This window comes from Acanthaster planci, linkage group LG15 (genome assembly GCF_054643075.1).
Source record: "Acanthaster planci isolate LZ-2023a linkage group LG15, COTS_SCS, whole genome shotgun sequence".
Taxonomy (NCBI): domain Eukaryota; kingdom Metazoa; phylum Echinodermata; class Asteroidea; order Valvatida; family Acanthasteridae; genus Acanthaster; species Acanthaster planci.
This window is the reverse complement of record NC_141791.1, coordinates 396,193-416,632: the sequence shown is the minus strand read 5'-3', so window position 1 is coordinate 416,632 and position 20,440 is coordinate 396,193. Positions and strand designations below refer to the sequence as shown.

The 20,440-nt window shown below is 40.8% G+C and overlaps 3 protein-coding genes across 9 annotated transcripts; all 3 read left to right on the top strand.

The window, feature by feature from the left end:
• Nucleotides 1-252: 252 nt before the first annotated feature.
• LOC110974645 (monocarboxylate transporter 13-like) lies at nt 253-7,413 on the top strand. Its single transcript, XM_022226448.2, has 5 exons — nt 253-697; nt 3,286-3,577; nt 4,991-5,131; nt 5,292-6,143; nt 7,028-7,413. The coding sequence occupies exons 2-5, from the start codon at nt 3,346-3,348 to the stop codon at nt 7,177-7,179; spliced, it is 1,377 nt and encodes a 458-aa protein (XP_022082140.2). The 5' UTR covers nt 253-697; nt 3,286-3,345; the 3' UTR covers nt 7,180-7,413.
• Nucleotides 7,414-7,558: 145 nt separating this feature from the next.
• LOC110974364 (monocarboxylate transporter 13-like) lies at nt 7,559-15,083 on the top strand. Of its 6 annotated transcripts, none has more exons than XM_087146672.1 (5): nt 7,559-11,154; nt 11,478-11,791; nt 11,935-12,075; nt 12,790-13,641; nt 14,295-15,083. In XM_087146672.1, the coding sequence occupies exons 2-5, from the start codon at nt 11,608-11,610 to the stop codon at nt 14,432-14,434; spliced, it is 1,317 nt and encodes a 438-aa protein (XP_087002798.1). In that variant the 5' UTR covers nt 7,559-11,154; nt 11,478-11,607; the 3' UTR covers nt 14,435-15,083. The 6 variants fall into 6 exon arrangements, with proteins under 6 accessions (XP_087002798.1, XP_087002802.1, XP_087002801.1 ...); XM_087146676.1 differs by lacking the exon at nt 11,478-11,791 and adding an exon at nt 11,256-11,284; XM_087146675.1 differs by lacking the exon at nt 11,478-11,791.
• A 1,154-nt stretch (nt 15,084-16,237) lies between these two features.
• LOC110974368 (uncharacterized) lies at nt 16,238-20,440 on the top strand. Of its 2 annotated transcripts, none has more exons than XM_022225952.2 (7): nt 16,238-16,349; nt 16,755-17,061; nt 17,363-17,582; nt 18,053-18,183; nt 18,335-18,414; nt 19,734-19,805; nt 20,080-20,440. In XM_022225952.2, exons 2-7 carry the CDS (start codon nt 16,756-16,758, stop codon nt 20,171-20,173), a joined length of 903 nt encoding a protein of 300 aa, XP_022081644.2. In that variant the 5' UTR covers nt 16,238-16,349; nt 16,755; the 3' UTR covers nt 20,174-20,440. The 2 variants fall into 2 exon arrangements, with proteins under 2 accessions (XP_022081644.2, XP_022081643.2); XM_022225951.2 differs by lacking the exon at nt 16,238-16,349 and adding an exon at nt 16,371-16,434.

The window sequence follows — 20,440 nt, the reverse complement described above, 5'->3', positions numbered from 1 at the left end:
CTGGCAACAAGTGACTCCTGCATTGTGAATTGAAAATGAAACATTCGAGAACAAGTGTTATCATTTCATGAACATGTACAGTACATTACATGTACCGGGACCGATATGGGCAAAAAAGTGTTGTCATCCAATACTGGCAGCTTGTCATCGCGTGAGAGCGCGATTCACAGGTCGTGGGGTTGCGAGCAAAGATCGTATCTAGGCGGCGCTATATCATCTTTGGTTGAGAGCACGTTTGATCGTGCGAGCACAGCCGGCCGGCCGGCCGTATGTATATGTGCAGCGAACTCGACACATGAGAGTCGCTATTGTTGCAGAGGAGACTAAGTAAACTGGCAGGTGTAGGCGCCCATGGACGAAGTATGTGCATGTAGACGTACTGTGCATGTACATGTATATGTACATGTACTGTACATGCGCCAGTGCACTGGAACAGTTGCAGCACGACGGCTGCACCCTCAACTAGTGTAGGCCTACACGTGAACAGTCATTCTGTTTCCAATATCTAAAGCTGCTCTGGTTGCGAGCAGCACTGGTCGTCAGTGAGGAGGAGCAGCTTTCATTGCAAGCCCTAGACAGAGCTGCCCGTAATGAGTTCAGTTTTGAAAGTGCGAAGACCGACCATGGACCGACAGACCACTGACAGACGTGATGGAAAGATCTGAAAGTAGTGTCGCTTTTATCTGACTTTGAAGCGGTAAGTCATAGACATTCAAAGACAAGATTTACGACATAAAAATTATCTCCGATATGCAGGGTCAGTTCGGTGAAAGTCGCAAAGCGTAAATTCATCCATCTGCTCGGTACTTTACTCTTGGTTGGTATTTAGTCATCTAAATGTCGTGTGTGTGTGATAACCAATTGTCAGCACGAAAGTGTGCACAAGCTTTGTTCTGGCGATATATACTGTACATGTACATGTACTGTACATGTACTGTACACATATACACGTACACATGGAGGTCAAACGGGACATATAGCACGTACATGTATAGCCACTAAATGGAGCTATAAGCCACAATAAGTAATGGGCAGTCGTATTAGGTTGTGCTTGTACACAGTTTGTGTGACTAGTCAGATTTGTGGGTTTTTGTTGTCAGTTATTGTACCATCACATTCTCATGCACTTTCAGTACTACCTGCCAAGTTCAATCAATTAACGATATAGGTAACAACCATTAATCAGTTGTAACCTTGTACCCAAAATATGTAGTGGTAAAATTGACCAGTCGTGCTGACAAACTAAAATTAGATTGCTCACTGTTACTGGTCATGGCCGTCGTTTGCATAACAACAGAGCAGTGGTCATGATATGGTGGCATAGCAGTGAATGAGCCATTTGCGATGGGAGTTCAATTTGAATGAAACCTGGTACACTGAGTTATTTGATTGCACAGAAACCTAACAATTTTATTTCCTCAGACTAAAGACGCTGTTGCTATACCTCGCGATTCGGGGTAAGCTTTTGCTCAGCGACCACCATCTCTGGAATGGACTGGTCCCTTTGTGCCCTTCTTATCCATTGAGAACAGTGTACATGTATTGGTGCCAAGCGTCTCTTATGTAACTAAGCAAAAGCTTGCCCCGAATCACGAGGTATAGCAACAGTGTTTTTAGTATGGAGAATTCAAATTGTTATGTTTACGTGAATTTAAAGAACTCAGTGTACCAGATTTTATTATTATTATTGCTGGTTTATTTAATTCGAATTTTATTCCAACTACTGACATAGTGAAACCTGCTCAATCCTTGCTGCACTTATGACAGGTAACAAAACCCCATTGCAGTAATGTATAAATACCTCTTTCACTAATTCACGCCCAGTGAACGTAGAATCCAGTATTCGGATGGATGAAAAATTACCTATCAGACCATCCTCCATTCCCATGGGACCATCATTATCCGAGTTGCAGTGTAACAGATTAAAAAGTAGTAAAAAGAAACCCTAAATGTGTGTTCTTTAGGGAACTCTTTCAGCATAGGCAATAATATTGCTTTGCTGCTACAAAGAACTGTTTCTTAGATTCTCATTCTTGGTGTGGTCAGTAAAAGGTATCCTCCATCGCCGGGAAAATATCGTGCTTCTTTAAAATGTGCTTCTTTAAAATGTTTCAAAGGGTAAAATGGAATTCATTAACGTCTGAGATTCTGCAGCTGCTGATGCTCCTGTATCTTCATCGTTGAGTCAGCAGTATGTCGTCTTCTGACGCATCCCGACAATACATGTAGAAAATTATGACAACAAAATAAATTCAAGGAGTAAAGATGCCAAAAAATAAAGCAAACAAAAAGGAGAATCTGCATGGCAATCATGCAGGCATTATCAGAAAGACTAGGTGTTGTGTAGACATGCTTGAACAAAACAGGACAAAACGGGACAATCAGACGGGAAAAAACAACAGACAATACAGTTAAGAGACGGTAACTTAAATCTTAACTACGCTACATGTGGAGTGGCTGGATGAACAGGATGACACTCACTGAATAAAGTTTTATATTATTTTTAAATGATGGAATCCTTGGAATGCGTCTCCAAGTTTCTTTAAAAATATTTCAAACATGTAGGCCTAGCTCCAAGAAGAATTAAATCTGGCACTTTTCATGAATTTTTATTTTTTTATTCACGTTCATGTATATCAAATTTAATGTGAAAAATATGGTAGACAAATGAGAAGAGATTAGCATACATAAATGGAAGTCATGCTATGATGCTTCTATAGTTACAAGATAAGCTTGATTAATAGTGCAATTTGTATCAGACCATGCAGTTAAAAATGTATCGCATTCTGCAGTTTGGTGCGTAAAGCCTAATTCTAATGAGACGACAGTAAAATACAAATTCTCTTGCCAAAGTGCCGTTATCTAGCGATCAGCTTGGTTCATTTTCCAACACGTCTTGGTGAAATTTCCCGTGTGGAAAGTCCAAATGCGGACAGTTGTCATATTTTATCATTTTTCTTTTTCTTTTGTTTTTTTTTTAGCGAATTTACCGATTTTTCTGGAGAGTCAGGTTGGCGTAGGAGTCCTTTTCCTCGCCTTTCACTTTTGCGGCTCCGGTGCGATTCCCGGCTTGGTCCACACATGGATTGTTTTTAAGTCCCTACTTGATTTGTGGAGTTTTCCTCCCACCTCTAAAACGTGTCTCTACAGATGTGGGCAGATGTGGGTCATCTGTTAATCGGAACTCATACATTAATTTGCTGTTGGAATGGACATTGGTCTATATGCCTGTGGATTTGGAATTTTGTTGGAATTTATTATTGTCTCCTCTCTTTTCTCTTACAGTCGATTGTAGTCAACATAAATTTGATCTGAAGTAGTGCAGAGAACTTCATCATCAGCAATATGACATCTGTCACGTTGCCACCGTCAGATGGAGGTATAAGGAAGGATTTACCTGTAGATCGAGGCAGGGCTTGGCTCGTGCTGGTTGGTGTTCATGTCAGTCACATGTTGAGCTTCGGTTTCTTAACCTCCTTTGGAATCCTCTACATCGAATGGAAAGAATACTTCCAAACTGATGCGACAACAACCAGTTGGTTGATAAGCTTACCTCTTTTGGTGGCTAGCCCTATGAGTAAGTTTACCAAATCAAAGAAGAAGCAAGGTGTGATATTCTGTTTATACTAGTTTTATGAAAGAATAGAAAATAATGAAGTCCTTTCCTTTTGAGAGGCCATGCTGAGAAAAAAATCAGTAAAAGGACAGTTTTATACCAGTGTATAGGCACGATCTACTTTAATCATATTAGCTCGTTTAAGAATAAAAACTGGCGAATGCTTTGAAGGTCAAACGAACAGCAAAAGCAAAAGTCAAACCATTAAGAATAAGCAAATGCTTGGATTTGTAGGAATAAAATGTTTCTCTTACTATTCAGCATCTGCTAATTCCTAGTAGCAGATGCTTTATGCTTGTGGCTGACTGAAGAGCCCAATGGTTTTGCACAGTGGGGCTTCCGTTGTCTTCACGTACCGACGCACACAGTGCACCACGGTGCTTTATCTTGAGACGTCAGCATGGCAGATAAGCACGATGGCAGTAATTTTGATGGCAAAAACCTTGAGGAATATTGCTCTGCCACTCTCAAATCGGTACAACTGCCTGCATCTTGTGTCTTGAGATTCCCTCCAAAAGTCATACAGCTTTTCCTTTCGAATGACATTCATGAACACTGGCATTTTGAACATTAGTAAACGCTCCTCGTTTTCAAGCTTGCCCTTGAAAAAAGGTAAGTAAATACTCCAATTCTGTAGAACTTACTCATTTTTATTCTTACAGATAAAGCAACTGCTTATTATCAAGAACAAGCTTAAAGAGTAAAAAGTAAATACTTTTAGTTTTAGCAATTGCACTAAGGTAAAAACTTTCGCTTCATTATTATTCATACAAACACGAGTAAATGCTTCAAAATGGTAGTAAAAGCAAATGCTACTTTTTATTCATTCGACCCATTATGCCCAGTCTTGTTGGTGCACAATTAGAGTTTTTTCGAAACTATATTATACCAGCGTATGATATAGACTGAGGTGTGTAATACATCTAGTTCAAGTAATGCATGTAATTCATGAACAAACTTCTAAATAATAAAAATAAAGCCTGTTCTTTAATAACTGACAGAAACCTCAATTTGCTTGTATTATTATCCCTGCACATTGGACTCACAACAATCGAACATTCCTGAGACCATCTCAGCTCCCTGAGGAGGTATACTAGCCCGTTGCTACCATAATAATCGAAGTGCAAACAGCTAAACATAGTCATATCTGCCCCATAGATCTGCCCTCAAAGGTAGGTACCCATTTATTCCTGGGTGGAGGAAGAGGCACATAGGGGGTAAAGTGACTTTACCCAAGATCCTAACGTGCTGCCACCAGCTATATTTGAACTCCCGACCCTATTAGAAGCTACAAACCCTAACCACTATGCCACACGCCCACGAAATAGTTCAGGAACATTCCTGTATACGTTTTTTTTTCAAATCGATTCGCAGGTTTTTTCGTTGGTATCCTGTCATCGTTGGTAGGCATACGCGTGCTCGCCATGACTGGAGCAGCTGTCTGCGGCATTGCAACTTTTGTAGGTTCATTTACCACTGGTGTTCGGCAGTTGTTTGTGTGCACAGCCATGAATGGTAAGTTTGATTTGCCTGGAGGTTTATTTGAACACTACAGCTTAGTTGATTTAATTGTCGAGTGTTTTGTGGAGGAAAGAACATTACAATTCAGTAAACATTTTATGTGATATCTAATCTCTGTTGAAGATTATGAACAGTGCAGTGTCTTCACTTACAGGTGTTGGTTCAGCGGTGGTACTATCTCTAGGAAGCATTGTTCTCTCCCACTACTTTAAAAGACGTTATTCACTGGCCACTGGAGTGGCCATTGTTGGGATAAGCATTGGTCAGATGATCTTCCCTGTAATAATACGTTTTCTGATTACACTCTACGGATGGAGGGGTGCTATGTTTTTGATTGGAGCCCTTCAAATGAACGGGGTTGCTGCGTGCGCCCTCTTTCGACCCCTCAAAGCCAACATGGACATAAACCAACCACATCAGGAAACATTAGGGAACAGTATTTCAATGCTTCGCCGCAGGAGAGAGAGCACAGATGATGAGATAGAGATGGAGAACTCTTGTCCCGATGAATCTCGTCTGAACAGGTGGCGTAGGTGCGCTGGATTTCTTAAAGTCTTCACCAATGTTCTAGCAATGTTGAACCTTCTTACCCTTACCTTTTTTGCAATGTCCGCCATGATCAACATCTCTCACCTGCCGGCACGAACCAAGGAGGCAGGCTGGTCAGACGATCGGAGTGCAATGATTTTATTAGTCTATGCTGTTGCTTCTGCGTTCACAAGACTAACGTATGGTTGGTTTGTAGACAGAGGCTACATTGGGTCGTTCAAGCTTCAGCTGGCCACACAGTTTGGTGCCGCCGTGGCTACATTCCTTAACCCCGTATCAGATAGCTTTGCTTTCCTGGTGGTGAACGCATTACTGCTAGGTGCGTTTCTTGGTATAACAGCACCTCTGTTTCTGGTCAACATGAGACAATTGGTGGATGTTTCAGAGCTTCCGTCAGCTTTAAGTCTGATTTGGGCTACAGGCCTCTTTTTCAACGGAGTCGGCACTGTCATTGCAGGTAGGCCCTCAACCTTATCCGTGAAAGTATTATACAAATACAGCATGGTTTCAGGGGAAGTAGTGGGAATTACTGGTCCTGAGGTGTAGGTCAGCTTGACTACCTCCCAACGCGAAGCAGAGGGAAGTAGTCAAACTGACCTACACCGAGGGCTTCAATAGTCTGGTGCTGACATACGTTTTGGGGTCTTGTAATTAGGATACAACTCCAGACTGGTTCCGTTAAGATTACATGACACAGACTACATATTTAGGCGGCGGGTTCCAGAAGGATTTTTTATGCTACCAGAAAAAACTACCGCACGGCAGCGACGTGGATACTCACCGCTATGACGTTACCTAGTCCTGTATCATTTCTACTTCCCAGACGCGAGGTGGAATCGGCCAGTGATTCATGAATATTTATGAGGTGTAAACATTGAATACTTAAGAGCCTAAGTGAGGAACTATGCTCGCTTAGAAATCACGCGATGTGCATCTTGCCGCATGTTCTACCTGTGTGTGAGCATGTTACCTTTGCAATAATGGCTTCTAATTGAGGGGTGTGTATTATTCGTGTCAACTGATGTCTTAAAAGCAACCTCCAAAAAGTACTTTTCATTTTAGAATGTGCCCTATCTAATCTAAAACGTAGAGATTACGTGATATCCGCAATGAAGCTCGTAATCATTCGTTCAAGTATGCACGAAGTTCACCTGTTTTCGTGTGCGTAGACACTAGAGTCAGTATCGCTGCCCAAGCGCCCCCAACCGTTCAGGTTTATTTTTCCACATGCTTACTACAATATCTCCCGAGTAATTACCATGTGAAGAATGACTCATCTGTACTTTTGCGACTTTGGAAATTTCTTCAACATTTTTCTTTCCTTTCTGCCAAAAAACGTAGGGAAGATCTACGACGCCACAGGAAACTACGTAGCACCTTTCTTGACTGGTGGCGCCATATTTTTGGTTTCCTTCATGTTGTTAGTCACTATGACGATACTAAAGACACGAGGAAACAAGCGTTGTCAGCATCCGCAGACAGTAGCTGGCTAGGAAAACTCAGAACTCTGTGAGAAAACGGAGAAAGTAGCATTATCAAAACCTTGTAATAAACCGAATGTATAATTTTATAATACCTATTGAAATCTGTGGTTTTTGGTAGGAAATTTTGGAATGTTGCCAGTCCGTTTCACTAGTAATTACGGTACCTTTGTATTGATGAATTGTAACTATATTGTCACATGTTGGTTATTTTTATTAATGAACTTTGTTTTGACGTTTTGTTAACTGTTGTAATTTAACTTTCTTTTGTTGTAATTTAACTTCACTCTCTTTTGGTCGCGAGAGTGAAAACAGAAACATTGAGAAATATATTATTTGTCATATACAAAATACGAATTTAGGGACAATCGGTTGCTACTTACCTCATTGATTAACGGGTCTCACTTGACAAGTCTCTTCATAGAGCCGGCTTATAATTTTTGTTTTTTTCAAAAACCTGTGTCACAATCCTCTCCGAGCGGAACAAAGTAGGGCGGGTTTTAAATGAAATTGACAGTCCTTTTGGTATTACATTAGGGGTGCATTCCACCTAATCGTTGGATTTCTGCGACCCAGCTCATTAATAATCTGTGATCTCAGGGGGTTTTTACAATAAGACGTGCCATACTCAGGAGGAATCATTGAAATATTTCTACAAATCCCGAATTTGGGACTGATAGTTAAGGGTGTTTCTTTTACAAAAAGCCCCAACCCGCGGGCCTATTTTGGATAGAGGCGGCGACTTCATTCGGGGCTGAGCGCATATAGTTTTACAACTGTTTGGGGAAAGACGAATATAGAAAATCGCGTAGCTAACCCCCCTAAAATTGAAACGAAAAGTGAACTTCTGGTCATAATCTTGAATTTCCAGTGAAAAAACGGAGACCAACCTCTTCTCGGGAGTCAACAGGCGGCGCTTTTTCGTTCTGATTATGATGGGCGACTATTTTGCAACTGTTGATCTCCATTTTAGGTCGAGTTCGGGCGGCCTGTTCTTCATTCACACGGGGTTCTTGTTCTCGCGCTCGAACGGAGGGAACACGACTCAAGAACACTGTTCTCGGAACAGGATCACACACCACCTCCTCGTCAGGGTTTTACAGGAACACACGGAAAAACTCGTGAGATTTTGATTTTTGAACAGCTGCCAAAAGTAGAGAGATGGCTTCCAAAGCCATAGACAATGGGACGTTTTGCAAAATTAACATGGATTATTTTCCGTAACACAGAAATGAATGTTCTTGTTATATAGAAAAGAATTCAGCCCATCCAAACATTAACTCGCGAATAACGTAGCCTACATGGACGCTTGCATGTTGCTTGTCACTAACTGCCATCGGTAACCTGTTGTTTTTTCCCGGCGTTTGAGCGGCCGACCCACGAACAACAAATCGAGCTGTTCGTGAACGTATGACAACAAGCCGCCCGAACTCGGCCTTATAGACTGGATAGGACATCGCACATTGTTTGTGCACAAAATGCGCGGCCGAACAATGTCGGTGCTTCAGGAGGGTAATGTGATGCTGTATGCTGTGCATTTCTGGTCAACATAACCTCTTTCTCATGGGATGATGACTCAGCCGGGCTTCGGCCTCCAGGCTCCCGAAAACGAGCCAAAAATAAACAGAAAATGCAAAAATATCATTTCCAGAAATAACTGACCATTTTCTTATCAACCAACCCACTCGAAAGCGATAATTTAACCTGTTTTTGTGTGAATTCCACCAGGATATGCAATAGGTTTTGTTAGTTAATATGATGTCCGTGTGTTTTTCCGTCTGGTTTCGATGAGCCAACACTGACAAAAATCATCAATAAAATGATTTTAATTTCACACACTCTCAGAAAAATCGGCACTAAATAGAATTCATTCATATATTGAGTAAATTTTATTGAAAACCGACATGCAGCATAGCGAAGTGTGACAATCTTTTCTGTGAGCACAAAGTTAGCGCAGCTTCAAATGAGAGACCAAACTAACTTACTGCCGTTTTTAAAACAGACACTTAATCAGCTTAAAAAGTTGACTTAACAACTTGACTTAAAGTTTTACATTTAGGCCTAGCAATTACTTTCCGGCATAAAAAAATTCAGTTTTAACTGAGAACGAATAATTTTGTTACGTAGACAAAGTTTCTTTCATTGCGTTGACTTTGAATTCCCTTGGCCTTGTTTGTAATTTCATTCAACAGAAACGTCAGCACTCTGATTCTCACTTTGATTTCATCTCTGCCCCGAAGAAGAATTCTGTCACTCATATCACATCGTCTGTCGCACGTTTTGGGTTCAATGCGTATGCATATCCGACAAACTCAAATCATTGCTTTATTGGAGATTTTTAAGGTGAAATCTGGGGAAATAAACGACAACTTAGTCGTTCAGTTTATGAAACCACTTTTGTCAATGAGTAACATTTCAGACGGTCCCAACTTCGAGATAGTGAAGTTTCATATACAAAGCCTGATTGGCTAGATAGACTGTCATAAATCTCTTACAAGGCCTATATGGGCTGAAAGTTCATGTCTAAGCGCGCCCCTGATCAAGCAAGGTGTGGAGGATTATCAAGACCAGAGTAGGCCATCCATACTCATGCATATACATGTACAAATTATATTCCTTGTCAGAGTGGACACTCAAGGACTTTCTATTGGTGTGTTTGAATGCGGGTATGGGGAAGATGCTCCCTAAGGTATGTGTGTGCAAGGTGTCTTTATTGTTTGATCAGTCAACCGAGGCTGTGGCCCATTCATAAGAGCATGTACAGGATTTAGAAGTCTTAGAGAAAGGATAGAAAAGAAACAGAATTATTCACAGACACTCTGAGGGTAGTTTATTGCATGTGGCAATTGGAAATTGTAACATGCGATATGAAAGGCGGCTCATACTACAGATGAAATCTCTATCCGGTTCGTAAGTGTGACGTCACTTCAGTTTAAACCACGCCCACTCCACTCGTGCACTCACGTAAAGTTACATGCATTGATCGCCGTTTACATGGAACCTGGAAGTCAACGCGCAACTTCAGCGATTGTCCAATGAGAGCCTGCAAATTTTAGCGCATCCGCCTTTGTGACCAAGTCACTTACGAACCGGATTCGCTTGATGGTACAGCGATTTATCGCAGTCTCTCTGCTGTCAAAACATAACAATATCATAGGGATTACAGCTTTGGGCAACTATTTGGAGCCACCTGTAAATAGGTCCAAACTTGCCTGTATGGACCGAATCGCGATTTGTAGGCTGCCAGTGTCCATTTCGTGGCACATAAAGAAGGAGGGTGGACTCTTGGAGGACCGCTTGCTTGTATTTCTGACAGTATCAGACGAAGCGTAGCCCTCCAAATCGCGCGCTCTATCGGCTCCGAGCAGAACAAAGGAGGGCGTTTTTGTTTTGTTTTACTTTGTTTTCAAGTTGGTACTCGCCGCAAATGCGCGGCGCGCCATGAGCGCGAGTATATGCGCGTTTGCCGCGGAGCACGCTGATTACGGGAAACTAATTTAGGCCGTTTTCCAATACTCAACGCGGGCTCCGTCTCAGGCTTCAACTGTTTTTACTTCCTAACTTTGAGGTCGTAAGCGCAATAGTAAGTCCGATAGTGCCTCAAAAGATGAAGTAAGATGCAAAAGAGCCAAACATTACAGTACTTCAACTTTAATTAAACGCTTCCGGCCCACAATCGGGGATTGGTTTCCTACACGAAGCCTGAGACGGAGACGAAGTTGAGTATTGGAAAACGGCCTTATTCCCGCATGTATGGTCTTTGCGCGCGTACACGCAGAACGCGTGCAAGAACCCGCTTGTAAACACCTGTCTTTCTTTTGCCGACTGGGGTTGCACTTCAGCTCAGGGCGGATTCTGCTATGGAGTGCAGGCATCGATTTCCAAACTGGCGATGGGCCACTGTTTTTGAGTGATGATTTTCTCTGGAGAGAAGTATTTTCATAAATTATCGGTTAATCCACTGAAAATTGAAAGGAAAATGAGGAAGTGAGCTTTCATTTGGAATGTGTCTTGAACACCTGAGATATTTGTATATTTTTTATTCGTTGAAGTTAAAGTGGGGATATTTATCACTGTTGCCTATACAGCTTATTTACGAGTCAGCAACTATAACCAGGTCAGTGATAAATCCACGCGCTTGTTGACGGAGCTCTCACGGTAGGCCTACTCGTGACTGACAAGTTGCTAGCGCCAAGGTCAGAGCTCTTGTGCCTGTTATATAATTTTTTTTGCTCTAGGCAGCAGTTTCACTCTAACAGTACATGTATTGTAATACGTGCAAGTCAAAGTATTAACCCTTGCATTCCTAGACTTTAGCATGTGACCCACATTAAATTTGTGTGGTGTGACCGGCACAGTCACTCCTCTGTGGGTGACATTGCTGCACTCAGCCATCTTGCTTGAATACTCCTGAATAACGGCGTGGGTAGCCTCGATGCGATGATGGTCGACCGGGGTTGGTCCTGGGCTGTGCTGGTAGGTGCACATGTCGGCGTAATGCTGACTAATGGCTATTTGACCACCCTGGGTGTATTCTATAACGAATGGAAGGATTACTTTGATGTCAATGCTACTGCTGCTAGCTGGCTGATAAGTCTACCGTGGCTGAGTGCTTGCCCGATAAGTGAGTATCCTTGGGGTAATTATTTTGTTTTTTTTCCCGGCGCATGACAAGACCAACGTCTCAAACCGATATATTATTAGGCCCTAAATTCCAGTGAGCAAATTCTGTCCAGATGAACTACTGACGGTTCATTGTATGCACAGGTTGGTTGGTTGGTGCACTAGCTACTAAGATTGGTGTGCGTCAGGTGTCAATGATTGGAGCCGTAGTTATTGCACTTGCAACAACACTGGGATCGTTGACAACCGATATCGGGCAAATGTATGTTTGCAATGCTGTAGCCGGTAAGTTCCTTTATCTCAGATGGGGCTCAGTTGTGTTACACAGACGGAAGGCTGACACAAGACTTGATAATAGGCCGAGTCACTTTGGAACCGCTTAAACAATGGACTATTACTCCAATCTGTATTGTACATCAGTAATATTATAGTCATAGCTTACCGGCCATTTTCTCGTGTAAATGTTTAGAACCGTGAAATTATCCATTAAATCAATATGGCCGATGTCGTCACGCACACTGGTTTTTATGTTTATTACAATCCAAATGTTTCAGAAATTATCGATGTAAAATATAATAATTGTTCAGCAACGTGGCCTTGGTTTTATTGGTGAGCTTCACGTTTGATTCATGTCCGTATGTTTGCAAAAATTGTTGCGAGAAATGACGCAGTAAGAGGCAAGTTGTGTGTGTAAATTTTACTTCCTGTGGTGCACAATAAATTAACTGAAAACCACCCTTTATAGGATGCCACGTAGCACCTGTAGTCCTAACCACATGTAGTTGATTGGGGGTGAATCTAGTTTCGTCAACCTTTATTCGATGTATGTTATTATTTTTGACTTCGGCACAACGCAACGTTTCATAGTGTTCTTTTCCACAAGTGCCCCGCCCCCAAACAAAAAGGCGACCAAAGAGTTCTTAAAAGTCAGACTGCTTTTTAGCCTGATCTTTGTATCCGATCTCTATTAATGCTTTCTTCTGTTTCCCGTTTACACAGGCATTGGCGCTGTGGCGGTAGTGTCACCGGGAGCTATCATTATTTCACAGTACTTCAAGAAGCGCTATTTTTTGGCGAATGGTATCACAATCCTTGGCTTAAATACGGGTCAGATGGTATTTCCTCCATTAATTCGCCTACTAATTTCTGCTTATGGTTGGAGGGGTGCCATGTTCATTACTGGAGCCTTTCAGTTCAATGCAGTGGCTGCTTGTGCCCTTTTCAGACCCTTCAAGACCGACTTTGACATCGACAAAGTCCAATCACCATCCCGGGCGGGGAGCGTAGAATCCCATCCGTTGCGTGATGTCGTGGAGAGTGAAAAGGAGGATAACATGTCGGAGAATGCATTGCAAGAGCAAGACGGAGGGACCAGACAGAAATGCTGGAGGTTTCTTGAGATCTTTACCAATCTTCAGGCTGTGATGATTTTGATGACGAGTTGTCTGCAATGTGTTGGTCTAGTGATGAATATAACTCATCTTCCGGCCCGAGCTAGGGAAGCTGGTTGGTCGAATACGCAAGGAGCCATGCTTGTTCTAGCGTTTGGGATTTCATCTGCATTGACCCGTTCACTTCATGGTTGGTTTGTAGGCCGAGCTTACGTTGATTCTTTCATTCTGCAGCTCACTGTCCTCCTGTGTACTACCCTGACAACATTTCTAAATCCAGTGTCAGACAGTTATGTCTTCCTGGTGTGTTACTCCGTGGCTCTAGGCACGTTTCTCGGAGTTAGTGTTCCACTTTTGATGGCCAACGTAAAGACAGTTGTCAGTACACCACAAGTTCCCACAGCATTGAGTTTGATGTGGGCTACGTTCTACCTCGGTGGAATTGGTTCGATTGTCGCTGGTAAGTCTCTTTCTCCTTACACCATAGTCAAACTCACTTTAAAATGAAGTAATGCTTATTTTGTTGAAAAACATTAATGCAAACTTTTCGGCATTTGTTTAGTTATTGTTATTTAAAAAGCCGCATCTTTTCTTTTAATTTTTTTCCCATTCCAGAGAACGCTACATTATTCATGCGTATTAGCTAGGCGCTTTAATAAAATACGGGGAACATTGTACACATGAATATTTGGATTCTTTTTACTTGTAGGATAGCTAGTAAAAAGCTGGCAGGCACTTTGAATTGAAAAGTTGCGGCCATTTTGAATTTAAATGCTAATAGTCATTCTGGATAAAATAGAAAAGGTTCCCTCATTCTAGAAAAAAACGGACAATCAACTGATATTTTTTGCCTGACAGGATGTTGATTTTCCTCAGACATTCTTTAACTTGTAATACTGTGTTGATATCACTCTGTTCGAATTCCAGGTAAAATCTATGATGCTACAGGGGCCTACTTGGTGCCTTTCTTGACAGCCGGTACCTTATTTCTCACAGCTTTCCTATTATTTGCCGTGGTCACAGTCAGGAAGAACCGACAAAACGCAGGACTTCAAAGACTGTAGCATTCATTCATAATGGTTTTTTTTTTCACTTTAACACGCCTTTTGACAGAAGAACCCACTGAAAACAACACGAATTACAGTCATGTACATGTACATTGCTATCAAGAGCTATGCGAAGTAACTAGAGAGGACGCCCTACATGCGGCTCACGAGAGAGAAGCTCGGATACAAACTAACCACATGCGATAATGAAAGGGAGTTTTGTTTCCTCCTTTCCTCTTCATGGTTAAACGACCGGAGATAATTTCAATGAGTTGATAACGATAACGGTAGACGTTCTATGTACAGGGTACATGGAAAGTTAAGTTAGATAATGTTCTAATATTATAGTCATATAAACTAAATATATTATATTATATCTAACCTTTGTTCTTACAGACTAATAAGTTTAAGATCGTACAAAACTCCCCTCCCCATGATGTGATAAGAACCAGAGCAAATATGGCGTCTAATTGGATAGACTCAGGGCAGATGGACTACTATCTGCCCTGAGCAGAAACACCCCCTTATCGGTTGAAAAGAGCCATGTCGGTCGGCAGTGTTCATTTTGTTGGTAGCGATGCGACCGTAACGGCGTATATTTCCTAGTACATTTATTGATTATTCAACTTCCTCTAAAATCAGCTAGGCCTATGAACAACCTCACGTTTGCCGTAGTAATTAGATTTTCAAGAATATGATAATTAATGGTGTCAAAGGCTTTGTGTTAAAATATAAGAATACACCTATTGAATAAGCATTTTCTTTAAACCTTGGATTTTTTGTGTATAGCCTAGTCTAGTGCCATTGATGTTGAGTATAAATTTTTATGTATTAAATATAATGTACTTAATAACAACACACATTCCTGTATCGACTTTTTGTGTGTCTTAAAAGCTGAATAAACGGGTTGGAAATTCTATTTCGCTGAAAGAAACAAAACCCTGGCTACATGCCTGTCAGAAACTTAACTTTTAAGCTGGCCTTTGATATCATAAATTCATCCTTCACAGACGTAAGTTGTACTTGACCTACGAATCTTCCATATCACCTTGGCCTCTAAAGGTGCTCCCACGTATAAAGATTATACACCCAAAACATTCTATATTGGAGGGTCCTGAGAGCCATGGTACTGGGGAATCGAAGAGATATGGCATTTAACCTCTGGCCCGGACTCAGGGCTTCCAATTCTGAGCAATTTGGATGCAATCGGGTCCGAAAGTGGCACTTTTTGAGCCATTTTGCACAGGATGCATTTTCAAAATGGCTACTTTTCTGGGCAGTGAAATTTCCTTCATTTTAGGGGTGGTCTGCTTTGGGTCAGAATTTCTCAAAAATTCGTTGGTCAACCCTCTAAAAATATTGAAAGGAAAATGAAAGAAGACGTGTCAAACATCGTTTTTCTGTGCAGCCTGAACACCTTTGAGGGTAGTGAGTATTTTTTTTGAATATTTGTGAAGTGGGGGGATTCACTACTGCTGTCTATGATAATTTGTTTGATGCGGTGCACCCACTTCAACTCTGTTGAGGGTTGCACTACACGAAATACGCGCCCATAGAAAACAGTGCAAAATCGGACCGAAATAGCGCCGCCTGTTGACTCTTGTGAAGAGGTAGGCCTCCGTTTTTTTCACTGGAAATTCAAGATTGTGGCCGGAAGATCACTTTTCGTTTCAATTTCATGAGGGTTAGCCACAAAAATATTTTCTTATTTGCCTTTGAACGAATATACCCCCAAAATAGCAGTAAAACTACGCGCTCATTTCTTAATGTAGCCGCCCGCCTAATTTCAAAATAGGTCTGCAATTTGAGGCTTTTAGTGAAAGAAATACCCCAAACTGGAAACTTTCAGTCCTAAATTCGGGATTGATAGAAATATTTCTGTGATGCCTTCTGATTATAGCCTGTCTTATTGTAAATATCCCGTGGGATCACAAAATACTGAGCTCGCGCGCAGAAATACAACCATATGGTGGAATGCACCCCGAGAAATCGGAAGAGCGCCACCTTATTGACTTTCGGCAGTTTGAGGGCGCTGTTTTGCAGAAGTGAAAGAGCGCGTCGAATGGATGTTTCTTGAATTCTGAAGCTTGGCAAATTTGATCATCGAGGCTCAGCAGGACAGGTAAATAAATTTGAGTGGAAAGAGTTCTGTAGTACGCCGCCAGGATTTTCAAATATTGCCGAAATGGACTAACCCAACCAATGTCGTAGGTATAGTGTCAAGGAGCTGGTACTGGCAGTGGTAGGCACTAACGCCGGCAAAAACCATGAAGCCTGAAACTTTGCTTAACACTTGCTGGACTGGTCACTTAGCCAGTTAGCTAATTAAATAGGCCCCACACAAGGAACTTTGTTTGCTGATTTGTCAAAATAATTTTATACTAGTCTTTTCAAAAGAGATTAACCCTAACAGTCCCCAATCGTTGACTTGAAGGATTTAGGAAAGGGTATCCTTACCATGTTGAGTTTTTCCAGTAATGGAATTTACATATACAATATTCTTCATGTGCTTGTCATCACTACTCAGTATGTTCGCATCAGGATCACTGAACAACACTCCGTTTGAGTGTAAGACACTCCAGCACTACCTGATCAATAGCACCTGCAAAAGGGTGCCCTCCAATTCTACCTCCATGGAGGGTGACATTCCAGCCATGATGGACAGCATCCACCAGAGAGATGATGAAGGCCTACAGCAGGCGGGAATTTCCAACAAACTTGTACCTAGTGTGAAATCCGATTTACGGTCCAATTTGGAAATATACAACAAGGACAGGTACCAGACCAGCTTGGATTCTTGTTCAAGGGACATCTGTGGTCATACAACTTGCAAAGTAAGATTCAGTGTAAGGATAAACTTTCAAACTACAAAGGTGTACCTAAAAATGAGGCACTGTCAGTTTTGTTTTTTGGTTATTTTTTGTATCATTCAGAATTACAAATATAACACAATTTTTGGGGAGATGGGTCAATGAGAAAGTGATATCAATCTTTCAGGAACTGCTCTAAAAGACAAGGGAATAAAGCGTTTTTTTTTAAGCCAAATTTACGGATTTGATGCTCTAAGATGAGAAGATGTGGCCTTTAGGCATATCTGCCCATTTAGGTTTAACAAGTCAACCCTTCCACCATTAGGACACTTGCCTGTACCAGACATACAGATCATCCGAAAGACTTGAAGTAGACAGAGACAGCACCTCTTGCCAGGAGAGAGAACTTCATCAGGGTCACTCCCCCTTGACTGGCATTCAGGAGGAGTGTCAGTGGAATGATTTGTTGATGAATTCACCAGCAGATACACAGAGAGACCTAAATCCACAACATACAGAAGAGGAGGATGCACTCCTTGGAATTGGTGCGTCTGGTTGTTTCTTGGTATTCATCTTAGCTCAAAACATCTTCACAAGGATGCTTTGTATGTCTTCCAAAATTGTACCTGTGGGTACATTCTGTTTACTTTAACATTCTGTGGGTATTAAATAATAGAGTCTTTTGGAATCCAACGTATGATCTTCACATCATCTGGTGGATTCCAGTGGATTCAGGAGGGCTAGGTGGTTAAGTTTGAATTCACTCAAATAGTAACATTTTTCAGGAAAATCCGCTCTTCAGTCTTAAATTTATTTCTTTTCAGTTCTTGTGTTTGCATGTTTTGTTTAATGTTAATTAAATTTTTAATTAATTAATTTATTAAATTTCAGGAATTTTACATGCCTAAGTTTTGGCTTTCAGTTAGCAGCCATAAAAAGAAACTCAGTGTTGTTTTGGCATTCCTAGCTGTTTTATTCTCATTTCAATAAGTCTTATTTCTTTTCCTCTCTTCAGACTATAGTCTGAGGCAGTCTGTAGAGGCAGAGATTGAAGCATTTAGAATCAACCTTCATAATTTCATATCTGACCACCACCAGCAGTATCGACAAGTACTATTGCATGGCATTGATCCAATTACAACACAGGTATGATTAGAGCCAGGTTATATTTCAGCTTTCACATCAGTGAGGATTCAAAATGGTATAATGAATTGAATCTTAACAGATGGTAAACATTTAGTAGCTGATAAGTTCCATTTCACATTCACCCGAAGGGAAAATTTGTGTTTCATTTCAGAACTCCGTTTGTGATCATACTGTGATTGGGAGAACTAACTATGAATGGTCTCAAACAAACTCCTCTGCACAGTGCCACATGTAAGTAAAGAATATAAATAAGGAAATACTTCCATTTTGTAGATTTCTCTTGTATCCCTCTCCAATGGACCTAGGTATTTCCTCAACTATTCCTCCTAATTTCTTTACACCAAAATATCTCAAACTTTTTCCTTATTTTTTAATATGTTCATTCACCAATTGCTCTGTGGTAGAGATTTCTTTGAAACAAATTTATTCTGAAGTGTGAAAATTAGGAAAAAAGTGAATTGTAAAACCTTAACTTGCCACAGATATGATTAGAGCAGTGAGGCCTGAGCTGGACGAAGAGAGGGTGTAATTTTCCTAGCAATGGATGTTCCTTTGGTCAGAACTGCTCTTTGCTGGTTCACAAACAACTATGAAATACACGCATTACCGTCTTGTCGCTACCAGCAAAATGAACACTCCCCGTCCCGACCAACATGGCTCTTTTTAACCGATGAGGTGATGCTTCTGCTCGAGGCGATATATTTCTCTTTAATTAATTGGAAGTGATATCTACATATTTCTTTCACCTTGCAATGCGTTATCACTGCATTATGTGTTTATCTTCTCGATAGCAGGTAGTTCTCCGTAGCTGAAATATTTCAGTAATGACTCACGTATGTACTTATGGGTGGCACGTATTTATTTGCTGATAAGATCAAAGTGTTGGAGTGTATTAAATCGTTATGAAGAAATAAAATGTCATGTGAGATGGGCTGTGGTATTGAGACATGAAATGTAACTGATACAGAGATACTGTAGGAATGACTATACTCTCAGGGTTTGTTAAGAACTTGTTTCCATAAATAAGCCAGCTTGTCTTTATTCTTGTGCATTGAATATCTCTTTTTATTCCAAGTGGATTCTATTTGTGGTTTGTTGAAGTGGTCTTAGAGCATTGGTTGAGTTATATGCTGTCAAGACCTTACACACTCTGGTCCATTCTAGAAAAGAAGAGCCTTGTATTCTAGTCCCATTCATGGATGGGACCCCATTCATGGATGAGACTTGAATAGTTAAACTTTAAGTAGACCCTGTAGATAGAGGAAACTGTGTCCTTGCCAATTATTTGATTAAATGCTAAATGTGCTGGAAAGTCTGATACAACAGTAAGGTTATTTAGTCATAGGTTGGCTTGACTGTGTAAATCACATCATATTGAGTTTACATTGGAAAAACTTACCAAAAACACCATGAAGGCTAACAACATCCAACAACTCACTCCCAGAACCAATAACACAACCAATACAAGGAATTACGTTGCTATCTTGTAGGAAGAATCCTTTAAAAATATTAGTGTATCTCTTGTTTTATTTTATGTCATTCATCACCAGTGAGGAGTCTTCAGGCTCCAGCTTTCGCATACAGGATGACGGCACTTGTCAACTGTATCAACCAAACAGCAGGTAACAATAAAACCCATGACAACCTTACTCAACCCAGAATCAAATGTACTACACATTTTTAATTGATAAACGCAGGAAGTGAGAGAAATCAACTTATTCAATATTAACAGAGGAACTCAAAAACAGGGGAAACAAATGTTTTAATTTGACATAGTTTTACTAAAAAAGTCCTTGGTATACCTCAGTGTCATTCAAAAATTGAAACCTTTTTTTAATGGGGGGATTCCAAAAAAGAAAACAACTTACCATGAATGTTTCTTTTCTTTTATTGAAGCCAAGAAGATGACATCAACTATGCTCTTCTTCAACTGCTTACTTCAGCTAATGCAGTAAGCCACACCCTCAGGAGACAAGAGTATACAACTTGACCCAGTGCCAGGACTTTACAGTGACATTTGATCTTTGACCTTTCTGAATAGAGTCATAAATATGTATTGCATTTCAAATCAAAAGTCCTTTATGAGAGGACTGTTACCAGTTATTTGCATTTTGATTGACCACCTTGTAAAATGATGATGATTCTCTGCTATTGTAATAACTTTTAACCAATACATGTACACAGTTTAAACCATGTACTGCTCCAACAACCTGTTTAAAGTTCAGTTTGAAAATAAAAAAGTTCAAAGGAAAGAAGG